This window comes from Bombina bombina, chromosome 6 (assembly GCF_027579735.1).
Source record: "Bombina bombina isolate aBomBom1 chromosome 6, aBomBom1.pri, whole genome shotgun sequence".
Lineage (NCBI taxonomy): Eukaryota > Metazoa > Chordata > Amphibia > Anura > Bombinatoridae > Bombina > Bombina bombina.
This window is the reverse complement of record NC_069504.1, coordinates 274,933,884-274,957,633: the sequence shown is the minus strand read 5'-3', so window position 1 is coordinate 274,957,633 and position 23,750 is coordinate 274,933,884. Positions and strand designations below refer to the sequence as shown.

Below are 23,750 nucleotides of genomic sequence, written 5' to 3'. Positions count from 1 at the left end.
AGACTGTCCGTTTAATAAGGACATCCAATGTTTTAACTTGCTTGCTCCCACTACAATTCCATCCCTTCCATTTGCAACACAAAGTATTTATCCTCTTCTCTGCAAAATACTTATTTCTTGCATCACTGTGTTAAGCCAAACTATATGTGTTCACCATGTGTGTATGCAGCTTTTTGTTAATCATCAACAGCTATTTCATTTCCTTATTTTACAAGAAGTAATTTTGCAGGTAATCAAGTCTCTTCCCTGTATGCGAGTCAAGGCCCATCGGCCACATGTACAAAACCGCAGGGTGACAAGGTTCCCTGCCTGCCCCCGGCTTCATGGCAAATGGGCCGCTTCCCTTATGTGCTATTACACAAGCACAAACCCCTGTTCATACAGAGCAGTGCCTGCCAATCGGGGACAGTTCTGTCTGCCAACTCAGAGGTGGTGGGGAGGGCAAGAAGCAGGGTGCCTGCCCCAAAAGGTCTCCATAGCAGCATTCACTGCTTAGTACATGGACCCCAATCAGTTGAAGCACTTTTATGTGTGTAAAAGTGCTGAGTTGTAAATCTTGCCCTAGATACAGATGAAGCCTTCAATAAAATAAACACATAGCTCTTAGTATTTTCTCTGAAGACCGGGATGTTGGGGGAGTGGTCTTAGTAGGTCATGGACTGGGTCAAGTGAACTGGGGTGGAGTAAGGGTGGGCCATGGGTAAGACCAGGGCATGTTTTTGGCAAAGATGAGGCAGTCTGAGGACATGACAGGGATTTCTGTTCAGGTTTTAGGTGGTCCTCAATGTTGCTTTGTGAAAGCAAAAGTCATATATACAAAAGGAGGGGAGGGAGAGCAGGACAGAACTCGCACATCAGGATCATTTAGCAAATGTGGTGCAGGTTGTTTTATAAAGATCTTCATTCTAAATAATCCTATTCCTAGGGTGCACTGGATATTTTAGATGGATGGTTTCACTATTATATTTATCAATGCAAAAAACATTCATCACATTAACATACCAGCAAATTGTATTTTCTTATTTCCTTTAAAAAAAAGAAAACAATCAAGAACAGATAATATTTCCTTCAGGTTGAGATACTGTAATCTTGCCCATAAATATACCCTCTTAAGCTAAGACTAACGTTTCAACTCGTATACTACTGGAAAAAAAATGTTTGTTGTTCAATATTTTATTTTGTATTTCTACTCATATTAACCTCTTAATGCCGTTAGGTCGTTCCATGCCGTCCTAACCGATCTGGCGTCCTGCAGCTTCCTACAATTTCAGAGTGGCAACTCGGACTCGGGATTGTGCCTAGCATCGTAGGCAGTCCCCATGACCCGATCCCACTCTTGAAATTGCGTGTTCGTATCGACGATTGCGTGATTTCATTTCTAAAGGAAGTGTTTACATCGGAACTATGCTCTGATGTTAAAGACTTGGCCCCAGCATGAAGGGGTTAAGATATTGTAAAATGTTGTACTTTCACATGAGCGGCTAACTGCAAACACCACTGTAAACTTTAGAAAGTTTCAGTTAAAACATTCAGGTTTCTACATTTGAAACTGAAGTTGTGGTTTGATGCATGCTGTGCCAGAAGTCTGTAGCCATCCCTGGTGAAAATAAGGCATCATTAATTTGACCTGTGTTGGACAAGTCAGCCTGATTATAGAGCCTGTGCTAGAACAAGACGTAATGATGATAACGAGAAGGGTAATAGGTTCCTGATATTGAAAAGTTTATCCTGAGACAGATGTTCTAGCAGTTAATATTACAGAAATACAGGGACATAAAACACCCTGTGATTACAAGACTTTTCAGTTGTCTTGCAAGAAAAACTACCATCCAAGCGTAAAAGCCTTCAGAATAATAATAACCCCTTGTTTTCTGTAATTTTAATTCAAAAGTCAAACTCCCCCCGCTTATTGGGAGAATCCAATCCGGTCATGTTAATGGTGTAGACAAGGCTAGCCACTGTTGTTATGTTTGCAAAACTGTATTATTTTACATTTACTTGTCTTGTCACCTCTTATAAAGCCAGTTAGTCTCAGATATGTAGCAGGGTTCAGCTTTTGAAGCCTACAGTCTCCCACCCACATTTTCTAAGGTTAAATTTCAGGAAAAGGGGACAAAATAAATAATGACTGTATCTGCTACACTGAATGAAACATTTGAAATTAAAAGCGTTTCTGGTTCTTTAATTAATAAATGCATCATACTGCAAGGAGGACAAATGCATTTTTTTACTTTTCAGATTGATTTTAGCCTAATGTTTGTACTTTTAGCACTAAAATCAAACTGCAAAGTAAATAAATGCATTTTCCTCCTTGCAGTATGATGCATCTACATCTATGGGCTGGTGCCTGTTTAGTGCAAAGTTAGTGAATATAAGTTACTACTAGTAATTATGGGTTAAATCATTTTAAAGGGATACTAAACCCAATTTTTTTCTTTCATGATTCAGATAGAGCATGAGATTTTAAACACCTTTCTAATTTACTCCTATTATCAATTTTTCTTTGTTCTCATGCATCTTGATTTGAAAAAGCAGTACTGTAATCTTTAGAGCCAGACCATTTTTTGTTCAGCACATGGGTAGCACTTGCTGATTTGTGGCTAAATGTAGCAAACCAATCAGCAGCTCTACCAAGGTTCTGAACTAAAAAATGGGCCGGCTCCTAACCTTTTATTACTGCTTTTTCAAATCAAGATAGCAAGAGAACAAAGAAAAATTGATAATAGGAGTAAATTAGAAAGTTGCTTAAAATTGCATGCGCTATCTGAATCATGAAAGAAAAAATGAGGGGTTAGTATCCCTTTAAGGAACATTTAAGATAAACACATGACATCAGAAGTATTTAGTAAGTTTAATTTTGAAGCAGCCCTTAATTTTGTATAGGATCACTGTTAAATATTAAAAGTTTTAATAATTTGTTGTTGAAAAGTACTATTCATAGCAAGACACAACTCACCTTCATGCTGAGAGCCAGGAATGCAATCTGCTTCTCTATATTCCAATGTTTGACTTTCACCAATCTGCAAAGATGAAACTAGACATAAGTAATTATAGCTACAGGTTTGAGTTAGTTATTTTAAACAAGAAAAATAGCACACAACATGTTTTTCTTTGTTTCAAAGCTGCAAGGGCTCTAATAACAAAAGCACTTTCCCTTAACTTCCAAATGCATGTTTTAGTGTATTCATTTTATATAAACTCTTGATTGGCTACATGTAGGCTTTTAGCCAATCCAGAGCTTATATGGGAAAACTACATGGGCTAATTTAGCGGGCAGTGTAAAGGGGAAAGGTGCTGCTGTTACTTTCAGCCAAAAAGAAGAAAAAGGTTTTAGTGGTTATGGGCATCCGTGGGAGGGTTGGGGGAGAGAGGCACATGCCACTGTGGCTTGGATACATGTCTAGACTCTAATCCTGAGGATATGTGACTCTTTATTAGAAAAGAAACAAGAATTGATTCTTTCAACTGAGGGGATCACTAGGCCTCCTGTTTTTCACTTTCACTGTGTAAAACTGTTGTTTTTTTTAACTCAACTCCAAATTTAAAGTAATACATATGGGAGAGCTAAGAAACTCATACATCCATGAGATCATATAAAAGGGTAAATTCCCCTATTAGTTCAGGCTTCCTTAACCCTCTCCACAACCTCAGAGGTGGTGGATTAAAATCACCCCTGACTGATCTAACCAGGATGATTGACAAGCCCTGCTCCTGTGCCAGAGCTGGAATGAAGCAATGCATGAGCATCTGCTTGTGCAATGATAAATATGGGGAGCGATTCCCATATGTTACCATTTTGTAATCAACCTGTAAACTTTGTCCATCCAGATAAAACTAACTTCCCCCCAAAATATTTAATTATGAATAGTTTAAAAAAAAATCTTTGCAAGGTACTTTATTTATTTTGCTTGTGTAATGTAACTCCGAAAATAGTATTTTTTTCAGTATGGAAATGCATGCTCCAGACACCTAAGCTTCTACATCATGATTGTCTGATCCATGTATAGCTCCTTTTTATCTGTCCCTAATTGTTTTCAGCAGAGGATTTAAAAGGGTGTGTCCCTGGACTACAAAATATTGCAAATTGTGTACAAAATTACAGTTTAAATGCTTTTGAAATGTTATTTTTATATGCAGACCTTAAACAATATAGTGTTTAATTACTGATAAATACTATGTATAAATAAATAAATAAATAGCTTTTTAACTAAATCTATAATAAAGAGGGTAGAGGCGCACTGTAATACTGCAGTTACACATTCTTTTACAATCAAATGAGATATTAATCACCTCCAAAGTTGATTTCTTTGCCCCATCTAAGCTCTGATTTTGCTCATTCAGATATATTAGGCTTGCTCCTGAAAGAGAAAAGAAAAATCTATTTGAAAAATGCTTGAATGCAAGGAGAGTTACTTTAAAGAATAATTTATTAGGATAGCAAGACTTGAGTATTACCTAAAGGGTGTGTGGAGGCCTCCAAACGGGTAGCATTTACTAAGCCTAACTCTGTTTAAAATGGGTTGATGTAATTGTGCAGTTTTTGTTATCTGTGTGAGTATTTGTGAGATGAGTGTTGTATATATTTAGGTTTTGTCAGTCTGGGAGTGTGCATGCATTTGTGTGATTCTGTATCTAGGAATTGTGAGTGTGTTATTGTATGTTGTATGTGTTGTTGTACATCTAGATAATGAGAGTAAGGCCCCAATTTATCAAAGGTTTTGCGGACCTGATCCGACACTGCGGATCAGGTCCGCAAGACCTCTCTAAATGCGGAGAGCAATACGCTTTCTGCATTTAACATTGCCACCCCCTGCTGACTCGCAGCCAATCGGCCTCCAGCAGGGAGGTGTCAGTTGGCGAGTCTGAAAACTCACCAGAAACACGGCCCTCAAGCTCCGTACGGAGCTTGATAAATGGACCTGTAAATGTGGACTGATTCCCTCAATAATGGAATTTCCACAGAATAATTTCTACAGGAAATCTTTTACTTAAATAAAGCAGTAAGTGTTTGTTACTGAAATAACTGTAAAACCACACAATAAGACATACAATAGTAAAACAATTACCATGGTTGATAAATAAATGGATTGCTCTCTTGTGTCCCATATCCTGAAGTATTATCAACAAGTCCCTAACAGTTTTGTTTTTCTGGGCCCAGCTCCACAAAAGCTCCCTTGTCCTGCTTTTACCCTGTTCTGCGTACTTCTCAACCTTACGGAACTCCATCCAGTCTGAAGATAGACGTTCAGCTATAAGAATTGAAATTAATTGTGTTGATTATAATTATTATATATTTTTTTTAAATAAATATATTAGGTATAAAATTGCACAGTACAATAATGAAAATACATTTGCATATCTTTCCCGGAGGTTTTCTGGGACAGGGAAACATAGTAACATACATTTTGACAGCAGATAAGAACTGTAGGCCCAACAAGTCTGCCCAGTGCCCACATTTCCTATAAAGTTTATAGGATAACATTATATGTATCCTGTGCATTCTTGAAGTCTCCCTTAGTGTTTCTTTATATCAACTGTAATGGAAGATTATGCAATGAGTCAACCACCCTTACTGTGATAAAGTACTGTAGTTCTGTAAAACTGCATCCCCTCAACGTAGGGTTGCCACCTTTATTTCCAGCCAAACCTGAACACTCTTGTGCCGTGCACAGCACACAATATATAATAGTGCATAAACTCACATATATATTCACACTCTCACACACTCTATTGCACACACACTTTCTCAACATATGCTCACCCACACTAACATACACCCACTCTCTCTCACACACACTAATGCTCTCACACACATTCTCTCTCACACACACTCACAAACACAGAGACACACACACACAGACAAAGACACTCTCACACACACTAACGCTCTCACACACATTCTCTCTCACATACACACAGAAATACACTGACAACAAACACAAAGACACACAGTCACTCACACACAGACAAAGACACTTACACACTCCCACAATCAGACACACTCTCACACAAAGACACAAGAGAGAAATAACTATAGGCATTTGCGGTATGTTGCAAATACTCAATGTCACCTTTTTTGACTGTGGCTGTTTCCCACCAAACCCGGACATTTGCATGTCCGGGTCTGACTCAGCTTCAAATCTTGACACACAAATGGAATCCTGAACTGTCAGGCTCATTCCTGGACAGGTGGCAACTCTTCCTCAACGTGAGATCATGACCCCCTTGTTCTGGTGTTACTCTTTTTTGTGAAAACTGCTTTCAGCCTCTGCTTTATTAAAAGAACATAAACACTCCCAAAAATATTTTTATAATATTTCATGATTCAGACAGAGCATACAATTTTAAACAACTTTAAAATTTACTTCTATTATTAAATTTGATTCATTCTCTTTGTATTCTTTGTTGAAGGAGAAACAGTGAACTACTGAGAGCTAGCTAAACGCATCATGTGAGCCAAAGAAGCATATACAGTATGTGCAGCCACCAATCAGCAGCTAGCTCCCAGTAGTGTTTTGCTTGCTCCTGAACCTACCTAGGTAATCTTTTCAAAAAAGTATACCAAGAGAACAAAGCAAATTTGATAATAGAAACATAGATTTTAACGGCAGATGAGAACCATAGGCACAAGTCTGCCCAATATTTGGTAAAAGTATAAACTCATCTAGTTTGTAGGATAGCCTTATGCTTATCTCAGGCATTCTTAAAAGGGAAACTGAACCCAAATTTTTTCTATCGTGAATCAGATAGAGCATGCAATTTTAAACAACTTTCTAATTTACTCCTATTATCAAATTTGTTTCATTCTCTTCTTGTCTTTATTTGAAATGCAAGAATGTAAGTTTAGATGCCGGCCCATTTTTGTTGAACACACTGTGTTGTTCTTGCTGATTAGTGGGTAAATTCACCCACGAACAAACAAGTGCTTTCCATGGTCCTGAACCAAAAAAATAGCTTAGATGCTTTCTTTTTCAAATAAAGAAAGCAAGAGAAGGAAGAAAAATTGATAATAGGAGTGAATTAGAAAGTTGTTTAAAATTGCATGCTCTATCTGAATCATGAAAGAAAAAAAATTGGGTTCAGTGTCCCTTTAATGTCCCCCACAGAGTTTGTCATTACCACCTCTTGTGGAAGTTTATTCCATGGGGGGTAGATATCAAGCCGTCAACCTCAAATACGCTGGAATTCCGCAGCGTATTTGTGGCAAGGCTGATTCGCCTTAGTTATCAAAGGCTAGAGACCGGCAAAAGTAGAATTTAGTGACGTAAGCTTCGATCCGCCGGACTCAGTCCGACACAGATCGATTCTTACGTCACTCCAGATGTTCCGCACACAAGTGCGGCACAATCTGACTACTTTTGCTAGTTATCAAAAAACTAGCAGGTACGCTCGGCACTTTTCCGGCCCAGCGTACCTGGTTTTCAATCCGCCGCCCTGGAGGTGGCGGATCCCATAGGAATCAATGGGAGTCTGACCATAGCGAAAGTTCATGTTCGCTGCTGCCAGACATCCCATTGATTCCTATGGGAGCTGTCTACACCTAACACCCTAACATGTACCCCGAGTCTAAACACCCCTAATCTGCCCTCCTACACCGCCGAAACTAAATAAAGTTATTACCCCCTAAACCGCCGCTCCCGGAGCCCACCGCCACTCTAATAAAATGATTAACCCCTAAACCGCCGCTCCCGGAGCCCACCGCAAGCTATAATAAATATGTTAACCCCTAAACCGCCGCTCCCTGACCCTGCCGCAACTATAATATATGTATTAACCCCTAAACCGCTGCTCCCTGACCCCGCCGCAACTATAATATATTTATTAACCCCTAAACCTAAGTCTAACCCTAACCCTAACACCCCCCAACTTAAATATTAATTAAATAAATCTAAATAATATTTCTATTATTAACTAAATTATTCCTATTTAAAACTAAATACTTACCTATAAAATAAACCCTAATATAGCTACAATATAAATAATAATTATATTGTAGCTATCTTAGGATTTATATTTATTTTACAGGCAAATTTCAATTTATTTTAACTAGGTACAATAGCTATTAAATAGTTATTAACTATTTAATAGCTTACCTAGCTAAAATAAAGAGAAATTTACCTGTAAAATAAATCCTAACCTAAGTTACAATTACACCTAACACTACACTATACTTTAATAAATTATTTCTATTTAAAACTAAATACTTACCTGTAAAATAAACCCTAAGATAGCTACAATGTAATTAATAATTACATTGTAGCTATTTTAGGATTTATATTTATTTTACAGGTAACTTTGTATTTATTTTAGCTAGTTAGAATAGTTATTAAATAGTTATTAACTATTTAATAACTACCTAGCTAAAAGAAATACAAAATTACCTGTAAAATAAATCCTAACCTAAGTTACAATTAAACCTAACACTACACTATCATTACATTAATTAAATAAATTAAATACAAATAACTACAATTAAATACAATTACATAAACTAACTAAAGTACAAAAAATTTAAAAAGCTAAGTTACAAAAAATAAAAAAAATAAGTTACAAACATTTAAAAAATATTACAACAATTTTAAGCTAATTACACCTAATCTAAGCCCCCTAATAAAATAACAAAGCCCCCCCAAAATAAAAAATTCCCTACCCTATTCTAAATTAAAAAAGTTCAAAGCTCTTTTACCTTACAAGCCCTTAAAAGGGCCTTTTAAGGGGCATGCCCCAAAGAATTCAGCTCTTTTGCCTGTAAAAGAAAAATACAACCCCCCCCAACATTAAAACCCACCACCCACATACCCCTAATCTAACCCAAACCCCCCTTAAATAAACCTAACACTACCCCCCTGAAGATCATCCTACCTTGAGTTGTCTTCAGCCAGCCGACCCACCGATGGAACCGAAGAGGAGATCCGGAGCGGCAAAAGTGATCCTCCAAGGGGCACTGAAGAAGTCTTCCATCCGATGAAGTCATCATCCAGGCGGCGCTGAAGAAGTTAATAACTTTATTATAGGTGGCAACGGTATAGGGGGGGCAGGATAGGGGTTACTAGGTATAATGTAGGTGGCGGCGGTGTCTGGGAGCGGCGGTTTAGGGGTTAATACATTTATAAGAGTTGCGGCGGGGTCTAGGAGCGGCGGTTTAGGGGTTAATAACTTTATTTAGTTGCGGGGGGCTCCGGGGGCGCCGGTATAGGGGGTAGAACAGTGTAGTTTAGTGTGGGTGCTTAGTGACAGGCTAGCAATAAAGCTGTCAAAAAGCCGAAGAGCAGCGAGATCGGATGAGTGATAACTCTCACAGTCCGCTGCTCATCGCCCCATACTTGGTGCACGGCTTTTTGACAGATTTATTGATAACTTAGGAGAAATTTTGCAGATCCGCGGCGGCGATGGTAGGCGTGCTTAGGCGGGTGTATTGGGCCGGCGAAGGCAGGTAAGTTGACACGTTGATAACTAGGCCTCCATGAATCAATCACCATTTCTGTAAAGAAGTTCTTCCTCAAATCACTCCTGCATATACTACCCTTCAGCTTTAAATCATGACCCCTTGTTCTTGAATTTTTATTTTTATGAAAAATACTCAGCTTACTAAGCCCCTTAATAATAGTGGTAAATTGGAAAGTTGTTAACATTTGCATGATCTATCTAAGTTATGAAAGTTTAATTTTTACTTTAATGTGCCTTTAATCCCCTCAATATAATTAGACATTTCTATAATATTACATATTTCTATAACATTACCCTTCTTTCCTCTAAGCTATGCATACGTCAGTAATTGAGCCATTCTTTTGTAAGTTTTCTTTTTAGACTATGTACCAGTTTAGTAGCCCTGTTTTGAACATATTCCAGTTTACTTATATCCTTTTAGAGATATGGCATGCAGAACTGCACACAGTACTCAAGATAAGAGAGATGATGGCACTTGTGAGCTGTGGCCCAGCACTGTTGTGTGGGCAAGGATGGCAGGGCATATCCTTGTTAAGGCAGACTCTAAACCATGACATTCGCCCTGGCTAGAGATGCTGTGAGCAGGAAAGTGGGTACCCTGAAGGATCCAGGACAGTAGAGAGGTCTGCATTTGCATAAATCATAAAGGGTAGAGGGTCATGCCCGTGAATCACTATTAGCTGTAAACTACCTTTACATGAGATAATCGACAGGACTAATGATTACTTCTATTATTAAATTTGATTCATTCTCTTTGTATTCTTTGTTGAAGGAGAAACAGTGAACTACTGAGAGCTAGCTAAACGCATCATGTGAGCCAAAGAAGCATATACAGTATGTGCAGCCACCAATCAGCAGCTAGCTCCCAGTAGTGTTTTGCTTGCTCCTGAACCTACCTAGGTAATCTTTTCAAAAAAGTATACCAAGAGAACAAAGCAAATTTGATAATAGAAACATAGATTTTAACGGCAGATGAGAACCATAGGCACAAGTCTGCCCAATATTTGGTAAAAGTATAAACTCATCTAGTTTGTAGGATAGCCTTATGCTTATCTCAGGCATTCTTAAAAGGGAAACTGAACCCAAATTTTTTCTATCGTGAATCAGATAGAGCATGCAATTTTAAACAACTTTCTAATTTACTCCTATTATCAAATTTGTTTCATTCTCTTCTTGTCTTTATTTGAAATGCAAGAATGTAAGTTTAGATGCCGGCCCATTTTTGTTGAACACACTGTGTTGTTCTTGCTGATTGGTGGGTAAATTCACCCACAAATAAACAAGTGCTTTCCATGGTCCTGAACCAAAAAAATAGCTTAGATGCTTTCTTTTTCAAATAAAGAAAGCAAGAGAAGGAAGAAAAATTGATAATAGGAGTAAATTAGAAAGTTGTTTAAAATTGTATGCTCTATCTGAATCATGAAAGAAAAAAATTGGGTCCAGTGTCCCTTTAATGTCCCCCACAGAGTTTGTCATTACCACCTCTTGTGGAAGTTTATTCCATGGGGGGGTAGTTATCAAGCCCTCAACCTCAAATACGCTGGAATTCTGCAGCGTATTTGTGGCAAGGCTGATTCGCCTTAGTGCGAAGCTTGATAAATGGGCCCCTATGAGTGGAGTGCTAACAGTTGCGTGCAAGCTATAAGGGGTTTATCATGAGTGTTTGATCTCGTCAGGTTTTTTGCTCGTATTACAGGTTGAAAATAAACACAATTGCTTGAGCGCAATTCAAGTTAACATGCGTCAGGTTAGTGTGTCCTCAGAGCTCTGGTTAACTGTTTTGCGAAACAAAAAAGTGTCACAAAACACTTCAAAAATACATTACAAAGTACAGTTATACTCACAATAACACCATCTAATAAAAATTATTTAAAAAAAAAATATTGCACAAAACATGTAGCAAAAACAATTTACATCCATTTCTTACTATTGGTCCATTTTGGGACCATGTGATCGGGATGACGCTACCCTTATTCTTTCTAACTGACTTAAAAAAAAAATAACAACGATAAATTGATACTAATTTTATTTAGAGGTGTTAATATAATTTGCATAATCCAGTTCACAGTTGCCGGTTAATAGACACAAAGTAACTTTGCCAATAGTGTGTTACTTGTATCAATTTATCGTTCTGGTTTTCGCACATACTCCACATCTCTTGATAAAGTCCACTAAAGTGGCAGATGAAATGCGTAGAGAGGAGTGATCTAGGATAGAGAACACAGTTGCACATTTGGAGGGTGTGTGTCGATACCGCAACAGAAATTTGGAAGAGCAGAACGCTAGAAAGACTGTGAGGACTACACTTCTGTACTATGTGCCTGTGATTTTATGCTTTCCAGTAAGTCCATATTTAAGTGTTTGCTTGTTTAATAAACCTATGCGCCACTGTGAATCAAGGCTGCGCTTGTTTTCTTTCATTTTTATAATTAGTGTTTCCCACAATGTGAGTGCAAAACGCTTTGGATCATAAGCTGCACCTCCTGCTTCACTACAAAGGGCATTAAAAATCAGGATTTCATGGGAGTTGGGACAATTTCCCTTAATGGGTTGGAATGTATAATACAAAAAAAGACTGCAATAACTTTTAACCAAGGAACTGTGACTTTCAGGATCTACAATCATGTAATACTGTGATATTGTGATTTTTTAAACTACATTTTTATATTCCTCATATACTATTTTTTGTATTAAACTGTAAGTTGTCAGTGCTACTTATTGTTTTTGTTTTTTAAAACACGGATAACTGTTCAATCCCTTCTATTAAACTAAGACAGTTTTTAACCCTCTATATTAGCACTCAAACTTCACCTTCTAAAATTAATGTAATGAAGGCATTCAATTATATAAAAAAAATAAAAGGGTTATACTACAGGGGTCATGTATCTAAGCTTAGGCCAGGAAAATAAAACTTATGAGGGTTTAATAAGTCTCCTTTCCTCACAAAATATCAAAATATTCTGGCAGCAACACGTTAATAAATGAAAAGATAATGAAAATGCTGGTGGGGTTGAAAGCAGGCCAGCTGTGTCCTAGATCGACACAAAATCCTCTTTCAATAACAATTGGAATCCTGCAGGGTTGGAAAAACAAACAGATATGTTCACAGAGAGCCCTTTTGTCCCATGGCCTCCACACATCTAAGGCTCTGGGTTCTACTGTATAGGCCTAAAATTAGCCTAGATGCAAGAAAACACTCAACATCTTTGAGTCACCAGCCACTGTTCAGAATTATCACATCTTGCAGGTCATCCCACTTTAACTGAGCACCACACTGACCTCCTACTACACTCACCTCAGTAGCCGAGTGTCCTGACCCCAAAATACTGCACTCTGCAACCATCACTCCCAGCTTAGCTTCATCTGTTGCATTGCCATAGTGTTGTGTGGAAGGTATTGATTGGCTGGTTGCAAGCTGAAACAGCTAGAAGAGGTGCATTGACAATAGATAAGCTGGTAATAATCAGTGTTGAGTCATCAAAGGCCACCGTAAAGACATCTGGGCTCGATTCATTGCCTATAACTGCTCTAAAAGGATATTGCAGTTCCTCCATAATCCTTTTGAAGTATGTAGCTCAGATTTTACAATCAGCCCACAGGAGTTCTTCTAGTGATTTATTCATGGCAATTTGAGAACTCTGCCAGGTTAGCCCCAAAATTAAAATTTTAAAACAAACTTCATTCCGTTGGTTAGATCTTTGTTAGATCAATTGTTGTTTTCCTTAAATCTAGCATACAAGGAGTGGTATTAACAATTATTTGGATGGGGGCTAACCCGTTATGTTCAAAATTTTGGACACAATTTCATTTAATTTGATAGATATTTGTTAGATCAGGTATGATAAGCTATTTATTTTGTTATATTTAACATAATATCAGAGATATTAGGTATCAAATTAGGGGGAGGCTGCCCCCCCCAATCAAAATTTTAGTTAGAAAATCTTTCAAGCTAATAGATATTTGTTAGATCAGGTAAGCTTCTGCTGACTGTCTCATCTCAGATCTTTTGACAGATTTGCATTTCAGGTAATTAGTGCTGATTTAAATAATTTCACGTGTGTGAGCACAATGTTATCTATATAAACACATGAACTAACACCCTCTAGCTGTGAAAACCTGTCAAATGCATTCAGATAAGAGGCGACCTACAAGGACTTAGAAATTAGCATATGAGACTACCTAGGTTTAGCTTTAAACTAAGAATAGCAAAAGAACAAAGCAAATTTGATGATACAAGTAAATTATTAAGTTGTTGAAAATTAAATGCCCTATCTGAATCATGAAAGTTTAATTTGGACTTTACTATCCCTTTAATTTGATAGATATTTGTTAGATCAGGTATGATCAGGCCGTTAATTTGTTAAATCTAACATAATTACAGAGATACAATAGGGGGGCTGGCCTCCCAAATCAAAATTTTAGACAAAAAATCATTCAGGCTGATAGATCAGTTAGATATGTTGGATCAGTTTTGTCCAAATGTTTAAAATGCTAGATCTAACTTTAAAAAGGCTGTATTAATAATCATATCATGGGAGCTCCTACTTATTCAGTATGGGCTGTTAGCTCCCATAATAAAACGTGGACACAAATATATATAATTTGATAGATGTTTGTTAGTTCAGGGATGATCAGTCCATTCTTTTGTTAGACCCAATATAATTACAGCGATATTATGTATTAAATTGGGGGAATAGCCCACCAAAAAATCGGGCAAATAATCTTTCAGGCTAATAGATGTTTGTTAGATCAAGTGTTTATTATGTTAGATCTAACAAGCAAAAGTTGGTATTAACAATTATTTGGTGTGTGTGTGTGGGGGGGAGGGTTAACCTGTCACCCGACCCCCTTAAACCAATTGGACAAAAGGTATGATCAGTCAGTTGTTTTGTTAGATATTATATATACAGAGATATTAGGTATTAAGAGCCAGATCACAAGTGGAGCGCTAAATATCGCTTTCAGAACCTAAGCGCAGTGAAGGGGGTAAGTAGTGCAGCAATTTAAGCAAATATAAATATATATGTATATGCTTATACAAATTAATTATAATAAAATAACATCTCTGTAAAACACATAACAGCTCCAATACATATATAATAATCTGGGTATACAGAGGTATATGTAATGCTTTAAATCTGCAGTCAATATGCCCCATTCTAAACCTGACATTTCCCATGCTACACAACAGTTCTATTAAATGCAGGCTCAGGCATATACAGATCATTAATATATCTGATAAAGATTAATTAGCAGACCCAAACTCTGCTCACTAGTGGATAGACATAAAGCATATTCTGAACTACCTCTATAAAATAATTCAGCCACTGAAATTATTCTCATTGCTATATATGATATGATGAGAATTCTCAATGGCGACTAGTTATGCAGTTTCTATCTCAGCAGGATTACATAACACTGCTATAAAACTGATGTGCTATTAGCTTCATGTTCTGTCACTCAGCAAACATGAAAATGCTACGTACTCACCCAACCCTCTCCAGCCTAAATCGCCATCACAGCAGTCCATCATTTTACAGAAATTCTCCATGGTTGAAGGTGGTACCTCAAAAAGTGAAGTATCAGAAGTGAAAGACAAAACAGATCCTGCCATTATTCAGTTCAAGAAATCCCTTCTTTATTATACATCTATGTACTGAATACGTGTAGTTACTCTTACTGCTGAATACTAGCCTCATGTGCCCTCCTTTAAGTGTGGGAATTTCCCAGCTCCTGTCTACTCTGTGAATAAAAAAATTAAAAAAAAGGTAAGAGGTTTCTTAATTAAGGAAACACTATTATTGCACAACTCTGTGTGCGTTGCACTCTAGTAACTGGCAGAGGTGCAGGAAAAAAAATTTCTATTATGCTGCTTTAGAACAGGAAACCGCACTACATAGCTGAAGCATTACAAAACAGGCTTACTAATTATTTGTATATCTTACAAATGTAGCCTGTCTGTATGTATTGTGAGAACATATAATGAAACACTTTTCAATTCACTGATAGTATTTTACAAAAGCATAGTTAAAGGGGGAAGCGGCTGTATTGTATTAAAAGAAGGAAGGAACGTCCTTTTAAATGGGTTCAGCTTTCTTTCTCCCTATTTACCCACCTCTATTGAAATTTTCAGTACGAATGGCAGTTTCTTTAAACAAGAAAAAACAGCTATTTAAAATGACAAAATAAACGCAGAGGAGTTATTTGTAAACAGTTTAATACATTCCATAAGGTAAAATCAATCATTGGCAACACAATGAATAGGAGAAAATGCTATATTACAATATTGCTTCAATATGTATTTTGATAAATATTCTGTGCAGGGCAGACTTGAGTGTGAAGTTAGAATATTGTTTCTATGCACCTTTGATAACTATGGGCAAGATTACAAGTCGCTCGGTATGGTTTTTTCACGCGCAACACAGTCTTTTCGCAATCAATTTCCATTGCACAGATATTACAAGTCTTGAAAAATTGTGATTGAGGGTGTGCAATCACCTTTTACGCAACAATCCTTTCCTCACTTAAAGTGAAAGTCAACCCTAGCGTTTGTGAAAAGCTAGGATTTACTATTGAAACCCGAGCAAAATAAGTTATTTTGCAACTTGTAATACCTGCGCAACCCCAAATGAGAAAAAGCCATAACACGCGCAGTCACAACTGCGAAAAAAACAGATTTGCCGCCTGACTTGTAATCTTGCCCTATATATCTAATTTGAAATAATATTTTAGAATATATATTCAGTTCTTTTAATAAATAATATATTTTTCAGCAAGGGCATACTTGAATTTGTTGCTGGTTTTATTTATTTATTCACATTGTGAAACAGGTTTAGTTTTGCCCATTTTTTTCAGCAAAATCTTTACATAATAACTTATTGGAACCAAAAATCAGAGGAACGATTTGAATTGTACTGATTATATATAATTTAAGTCCATCCATTTTATCCATAATGACAACGTGCACCCTAGAACAGTTGATACTTACAGGGACATTGCTGAGTGTATTTAATTGTTTGCAAACAGCTCCTTTACCTTTATTTTGATGTTTGAAATAGCTACTTCTGTGTTTAGAAACCACAACCTACAATGAAAATATGAATACACATATTCTCTGAAGATAAGATATGTAAATAGTTGACAATAGCACTAATTAACCTCCAAGCGGGGGATAAGAGAAAGACAGATTTCTAAATCTAAAATAGCTGTTTATGTTCACTCATAATTAGCATTTTAATAACTAACTATGTTTAGACATAGATAACACTGACAGGTTTGCTTACCTGCAGATTCAGCACTTTTTTATGGGCATGTTCTTGAGAAAACTGGTGAAAGTTTTAATCAGCAAAACCAGTTATTTCAAATAGAAAAATAAACACAAATGAACAAATTCCCATACATTTAATACCATGCAGTAGTTATAACAAGTCATCTGGAACACATTAAGGGGAAATAAATGTTATAGTACAGCATCCCTTTAATATTTTGTTACAGAACAGCTGAAGAGCCCCTGGTTAGTGCTTAGGAGACCAGGAATACAACTTCCACCAGGCTATTCAAGGGGCTGTATATGGACTGTTAAAAGGACAGTCTAGTCAAAATTAAACTTTCATGATTCAGATAGGGTATACAATTTTTAACAACTTTCCATTTTACGGTTATCATCAAATTTGATTTGTTCTCCTGGTATTCTTTTTTGAAAGCTAAACCTAGGTAAGCTCAAACTGATCTCTGAACCTTTGAAAACTGCCTCTTTTCTCAGTTTATTATGACAGTTTTTCACTGTTAGACAGTGCTAGTACATGTGTGTCATACAGATTACATTGTGCTGCCTCCCGTGGAGTGTTTTAGGAGTCAGCACTGATTGGCGAAAATTAATGTTTGTTATAAGCACTGAGATAAGGGGCAGTCTGCAGAGTGTTAGATAGAACGTAATCATAGAGGTAATAAGTGTATTAATATCACAGTGTTGTTTATGAAAAACTGGGAAATTGGTAATAAAGGGATTACGGATACCCCGACTGGGTAGGTCAGCCAAACGGGTCCTGCTTCCTCCCTGCCGACTGCAGCTATGTAGCTGGCAAGTGACCACAGCCTGTAGCCACCCCTGATGCCTGACAGCACCAGTACTCAGGGTCCCACCCTGTGGCAGACTCCAGCTACCCAGACTAGGTAGCTCTTCCAGAGTGTCCTTCCTCTGCCTGGAACAGGCTGCTATGTAGCTCAGGAAAGTGATTCTAGCAGGAGCCCACCCAAATAACTAGACATACTAGCATTCAGGTGAAACAGGAACTGATTTTATTGAGCAAAACACACATCTTTTATACACACACTTATCTTGATAAGAACAGAAGACAATGCTACAGTTTTCCCGCCATTCCCGCCCCTCCAGACTGATCGGCGCCTCCATAGCAACCCTAGTCCCACAGAATCCCAGGACACAGTGGTGACGGTTTTGGGGTGATCCCGGTGGAGCACTTCCATGGTGTCATTTTAAAGCTCTTGGTTCCCAGATGCCACAGTCCAAAAATCAGCATGATTCGTTTCTGAGGACCGGAGTTACAGTCCGTTGAAGTTATGGGGATAAGGGTGTCCAAAAACCCCGGTTCCCAAAGGAGCTCCCCTCCGGTAATTCCCCCACCTCTTGTCCTCCCTAGGGGCTACTAATCCCCAAAAGAGCGGAGCTCTGAGGCACATGGTTGCTGGAGCGACCAGGGGCAAAGTAAGCGGGTGTCCTGCTGTCCTGTGGCCGACCGGGAGTTCTAGGAGCCTAGACAGCCTGAGAGGGGTTAGGCGGGTGTCCGTTGTGAAGCGGCCGACCGGGAGTTCCAGGAGCCTGGTCAGCCTAGGAGGGTTTTCCTGGTCATACACCAGCTCTTCACAAGACAAGCAAACAAAAGCTTCCAGGGATTGTGGTTGCTCTGAGGAGCCCAAAACCACTGAGAAACAACAGGGGTGAGGCCATAGGGGGTGGGGGGCTAGCCCTAGCTGTCTGGTATCCGTGACATCTCCCCCCCTCCAGTTCGGCAGACCCGGCTAGACCCTTAACGGGTCGGCCTGGGGCTGTCCGATGGTGGCCCTCCACTTCTCGGGTGCTGGGAGAGGTGATCCCATCTCTCCAGAGCTTGGGGCATCCTGGGGGGTTCTGGCTGGCATTTATACCCTGCGCCCTGGGTGCAGGGATAGTCACATAAGGCAACGTCCCAAACAAGTATGCCAAGGCTGGCTCCCAAACAATTGCTGTCCTACAAGTTCCAGGGCCACACTGCCTCTCTCCATGATACTCGGTTTAGCACTGGCGTACCCACCCCAGACCAGAGGGGGAGGTTGCTCCTTGGTGGGGCAGGCAAAGCTCGGGTGCCCAAACATGTGGCACCAACTGTATAAGCTTTTCTCCTCCTTGCCTAATGCAACGCCTGCCCCCCGGTGAGAAATAGTCTGGGACAAGAAAAGGGTAGAGACCCTGCCAAGCTACTGAGGGGAGAGACCGTCTGTCTCTTCTCCCGAGAAGGAGATCTGCCGCTGGGGAGGGAGGTCTGCTACCTCCGCTCCATGGGAAACTGTGCTGCCGCTGGGGAGAAAGACCAACTGTCTCCTCTCCCAGAAAGGGATTCGGCCGCTGGGGAGAGATATCAATACCCGTCTCTCCCTACAAGGGCTTCTCTGTAAGGGGAGGGAGGACGACTACCTCTGCTCCGAAGGATGAATCTGCCACTGGGGAGAGAGACCGACTGTCTCCTCTCCCAGAAAGGGGTTCTGCTTACGGGGAGAGAGGACGACTACCTCCGCTCCCAGGGGATGCCTCTGCCGCTGGGGAGAGAGACCGACTGTCTCCTCCCCTGGCTCCTGGCTCTGCCGCTGGGGAGAGAGACCGACTGTCTCCTCTCCTGGTAAGGGGTTTTGTTTACGGGGAGGGATGGCTCTGCCACTGGGGAGAGAGACCGACTGTCACCTCTCCCGGCTCCTGGCTCTACCGCTGGGGAGAGAGACCGACTGTCTCCTCTCGCGGGAAGGGGTTCTGCTGCTGGGAAGAGTTATTGACATCCATCTCTACCTGCAAGGGGTTCTCTGTAAGGGGAGGGAGGACGACTACCTCCGCTCCCAGGCTTCCTGGAGCTGTTACAGGTGCTGGGCAGAGGCTGGCGGCTCTCTGCACTGTTGTCAGCACTTCTGCTGGGGTGGCTCCCTTGTCGAAGTCTATAAGCTCAGAGCCAGACTGCTGATCAGGATCCAGCAGCCCTGGTTCCCTTTTTCTTTGCTGCCACTCCTCCACAGTCGAGCTCCATGAATCCCAGAGGGCTGCACCCCAGATCTGTATGCCCCTGGCACGCTGCTTAGCGAGATCCAGCAGCCTCTTGTATTCCTTGATCAGTGCCTCTTCCTGGTCAATGATAAAATCCAGATCGTCCAGCAGCCAGGTCTCCTCCAAGAGATTCAGCAGTTCCTCTTGGAGCCCAGAGATATCCTCCAGACCCTGGTCTGTCTCGCTCCCAAACTGTGGGTCCTCTGTCCTTTTTGTAAACAGCAATCCAGGGCCGCCGAAGCCAAAGCCCTCTGTGGGGGAGCCTTCCTCCAGCTATGGCTGCGCTTGCATAGCGAGCCATTGGAGGGCCCGATAGCCATCCTCCACCTACATCTCTTGCTGGATCAGTCTATGTAGAACAGCTAGCCATTCCTTCTTTGGCTGTTCTCCCAGGAAAGGCAGTCTCACGGTCCACCGAACCCGGGAATCTCGTGTCATTCGTGGGGAGGACCTTTCCATTTTCCTGCTCCTGATGAAGAGCCTCCCACCAGAGGTCTCGGAGGGCAAGGTTCCTCTATGTCAGAACGTCCTGTTCCGAACAAGGATCATTTGTTCCGGTCAGCATCTTTTGTACTCTCCCTAGGAACTCTCCCTCCATATTTACCAGCTACTGTGGTACGTCTCCTCTGTCAGCAGAAACTGCGTGAAAGAAGCAGATCCCACCGCTGCCAGCCAATGTGATGGATACCCCGACTGGGTAGGTCCGCCAAACGGGTCCTGCTTCCTCCCTGCCGACTGCAGCTATGTAGCTGGCAAGTGACCACAGCCTGTAGCCACCCCTGATGCCTGACAGCACCAGTACTCAGGGTCCCACCCTGTGGCAGACTCCAGCTACCCAGACTAGGTAGCTCTTCCAGAGTGTCCTTCCTCTGCCTGGAACAGGCTGCTATGTAGCTCAGGAAAGTGATTCTAGCAGGAGCCCACCCAAATAACTAGACATACTAGCATTCAGGTGAAACAGGAACTGATTTTATTGAGCAAAACACACATCTTTTATACACACACTTATCTTGATAAGAACAGAAGACAATGCCAAAGTTTTCCCGCCATTCCCGCCCCTCCAGACTGACCGGCGCCTCCATAGCAACCCTAGTCCCACAGAATCCCAGGACACAGTGGTGACGGTTTTGGGGTGATCCGGAGGAGCACTTCCAGGGTGTCATTTTAAAGCTATCGGTCCCCAGATGCCACAGTCCAAAAATCAGCATGATTCGTTTCTGGGGACCGGAGTTACAGTCCGTTTAAATTATGGGGATAGGGGTGTCCAAAACCCCCGGTTCCCAAAGGAGCACCCCTCCGGTAATTCCCCCACCTCTTTTCCTCCCTAGGGACTACTAATCCCCAAAAGAGCGGAGCTCTGGGGCACATGGCTGCTGGAGTGACCAGAGGTAACGTTAGTGGGTGCCCTGCTGTCCTGTTGCAGACCGGAAGTTCCAGGAGCCTGGACAGCCTGAGAGGGGTTAGGCGGGTGTCCGTTGTGAGGCGGCCGACCAGGAGTTCCAGGAGCCCGGCCAGCCTAGGAGGGTTTACCTGGTCATACACCAGCTCTTCACAAGACAAGCAAACAAAAGCTTCCAGGGATTGTGGTTGCTCTGAGGAGCCCAAAACCACTGAGAAACAACAGGGGTGAGGCGGTAGGGGGGGTGGGGGGTAGCCTTAGCTGTCTAGTATCCGTGACACTATATATAAATGTTTTTAGTAGACTGTTCCTTTAAGCAATATCAACATGCTGCAAAAGTGCAGTTGTAAATGTTTTTAAGACATTTATTTTATATTTTGAATTTGTCCTTTCTCCCGTTTTTCCCTGCGTCGCATACCATGATGCATCTTTCCTGTCATTGGCATTATTTATTGATGTATCTCACAGCCATCTTTGCTTGTTTGTATAGTGTGTCCCTTGGTGTACTTTATTTGCTATATTTGGATTACCTGTTGCTGGCTTTTCTTGACTACCTATGCAGGCGAACACCTGACGCCTGCAGGAAAAAAACCTATAGAAAATATGTATTTGGTACATATTTGTTTTACAACATAATTGTGACATCAGCTTTTGAGAGGTCAGAATAAGCTCAATTGATTATCCACATTCATGTAATCATAGTCGCTTTATACTAGGGATCTTTTTTACTCGAAAGCTGTGCCACAATGGGCTTCACATTTCTATAGTATATACCCTGTGATGATGGCGCAGTAATTTGAGTATTACTGATGTGAATAGTTGAATTTTGCAATTGTTGCATTTACCAAAGTTTTTCTCTGCAGTGACTACTATTTATTTTTAAATGTTTTTATGTCACAGTATTTTAACATTATTATTAAAAGTTAAGTTTAATTTCTACCTCACCATTTGGGTATTTCAATTATTGTACAGAAGTGCTGGATAGTGTTTACTTTTCTATCCTCATATTCAAGTATTTTCTATAACACTCACCTTCCCTCCCCCCAACCCCACACACACACACTTGAATCATTATTGGGAATGTCCCTGGGATTTAATGTGAGAATGTTGTATATTGCTGACTTTATTGATTCACAGTCTTTCATTAACTACTTTTGAAAAGTGTTGTGTTTTGCCTATAGGGTACTTTCATTGTTCCTCCCCTTAAAGACTTAAAGGGACACTGAACCCAAATTTTTTTTCTATTGTGATTCAGATAGAGCATGCAATTTTAAACAACTTTCTAATTTACTCCTATTATCATTTTTTCTTCGTTCTCTTGCTTCCTTTATTTGAAAAAGAAGGCATCTAAGCTATTTTTTGGTTCAGAACCATGGAAAGCACTTGTTTATTGGAGGTGAATTTACCCACCAATCAGCAAGAACAACACAGTGTGTTCACCAAAAATGGGCCGGCATCTAAACTTACATTCTTGCATTTCAAATAAAGATACCAAGAGAATGAAAAGAATTTGATAATAAGAGTAAATTAGAAAGTTGCTTAAAATTGCATGCTCTATCTGAATCACGATATAAAAAAATTGGGTTCAGTGTCCCTTTAAATATAGTTGAATTGGAAAGTCAACAAAAACACATGGTTAAGTAGTGTGTATTTTTTTTGCGATTGGGGTTGTGGAGGTTGTGTTTTTGAGATTGGGGTTGTAGCAGTTTAGGGGTTAATAGCTTAGGTTAGAGGGGGGTTTGATTATTAAAAGAATAACAAATTAACAAATATTAATGAATATCTTTAATATGTTCATTCATTATTCTTTTCATTTGTACAGGCTGCCTTTCGTTTATTTGGTTCTGTGCTGAATAACCAAATAAGGCAATATTCAGGCATAAAGTCTGGATTTTTGTTTTGTATGAATAGCCTGATGTATTAAGCCCCTTTTAAGTAAAGCCTCACTATATAAATGGGGGCAATTCTACATGTTACAAATTGTGCAACAATAATGATTCACTTTGTCACTCCTTGCCTCCTACCACCGTTAATATATGTCACATCTCATGGCTTCCCCTTATCTGACAACTGTCTACACCAGTGTTTTCCAAACTGTGTGTCGTTACACATTAGTGTGTCGGTGGCAGTGTGTAGGTGTTTCCCTGCTTCAGCACAAATTTTTTTTAATTTTTTTTTTTTAAATTTGTTTATGACTTTCCACCTGCCTGCTACGCATATCACGTGTTTGACACGTGATTGATACCTAGTGGGTCACAGATCATCTTAACCAATTGGCACAGCTTAGTAGGAACTGAAACTATTTCCATTGGCGGCACATTGGCTCCTGACTGCATGTGTAGACTCCTCAATCGGCTCGTGACTGCACATGTAGTCAGTGAGTGGGACAGCAGTGTGTTTGCAGCGCGGGCAGTAGTCAGTCGGACTCGCAGAGCTCTGAGGGCAGCAGCTTAAACGCTGAGCTGAAGTCAGAAGTCAAAGTGTTTTTTTGCAGCTAGCTCCGAGTAGTGCATTGCTGCTCCTGCTCTTGATATATGGATAGGAAGGGGAACCTAAAAGTGCTTGATGATGAAATGCGAGTGTCTTTATCTAATATTCCAC

General features: G+C 40.1%; 1 protein-coding gene across 1 annotated transcript in view; it reads right to left on the bottom strand.

The window, feature by feature from the left end:
• The window catches only part of IRAK3 (interleukin 1 receptor associated kinase 3), a 104,173-nt gene extending 88,839 nt beyond the window's left edge, over positions 1-15,334 (bottom strand). The window contains exons 1-4 of the mRNA XM_053716864.1: positions 14,938-15,334; positions 5,067-5,249; positions 4,291-4,358; positions 2,957-3,020 (exon numbers count right to left, since the gene is read on the bottom strand). Coding sequence (XP_053572839.1) covers positions 2,957-3,020; positions 4,291-4,358; positions 5,067-5,249; positions 14,938-15,061 — 439 coding nt within the window. The 5' untranslated portion in view covers positions 15,062-15,334. The remainder of the gene's footprint in view (positions 1-2,956; positions 3,021-4,290; positions 4,359-5,066; positions 5,250-14,937) is intronic.
• Positions 15,335-23,750: the final 8,416 nt, after the last annotated feature.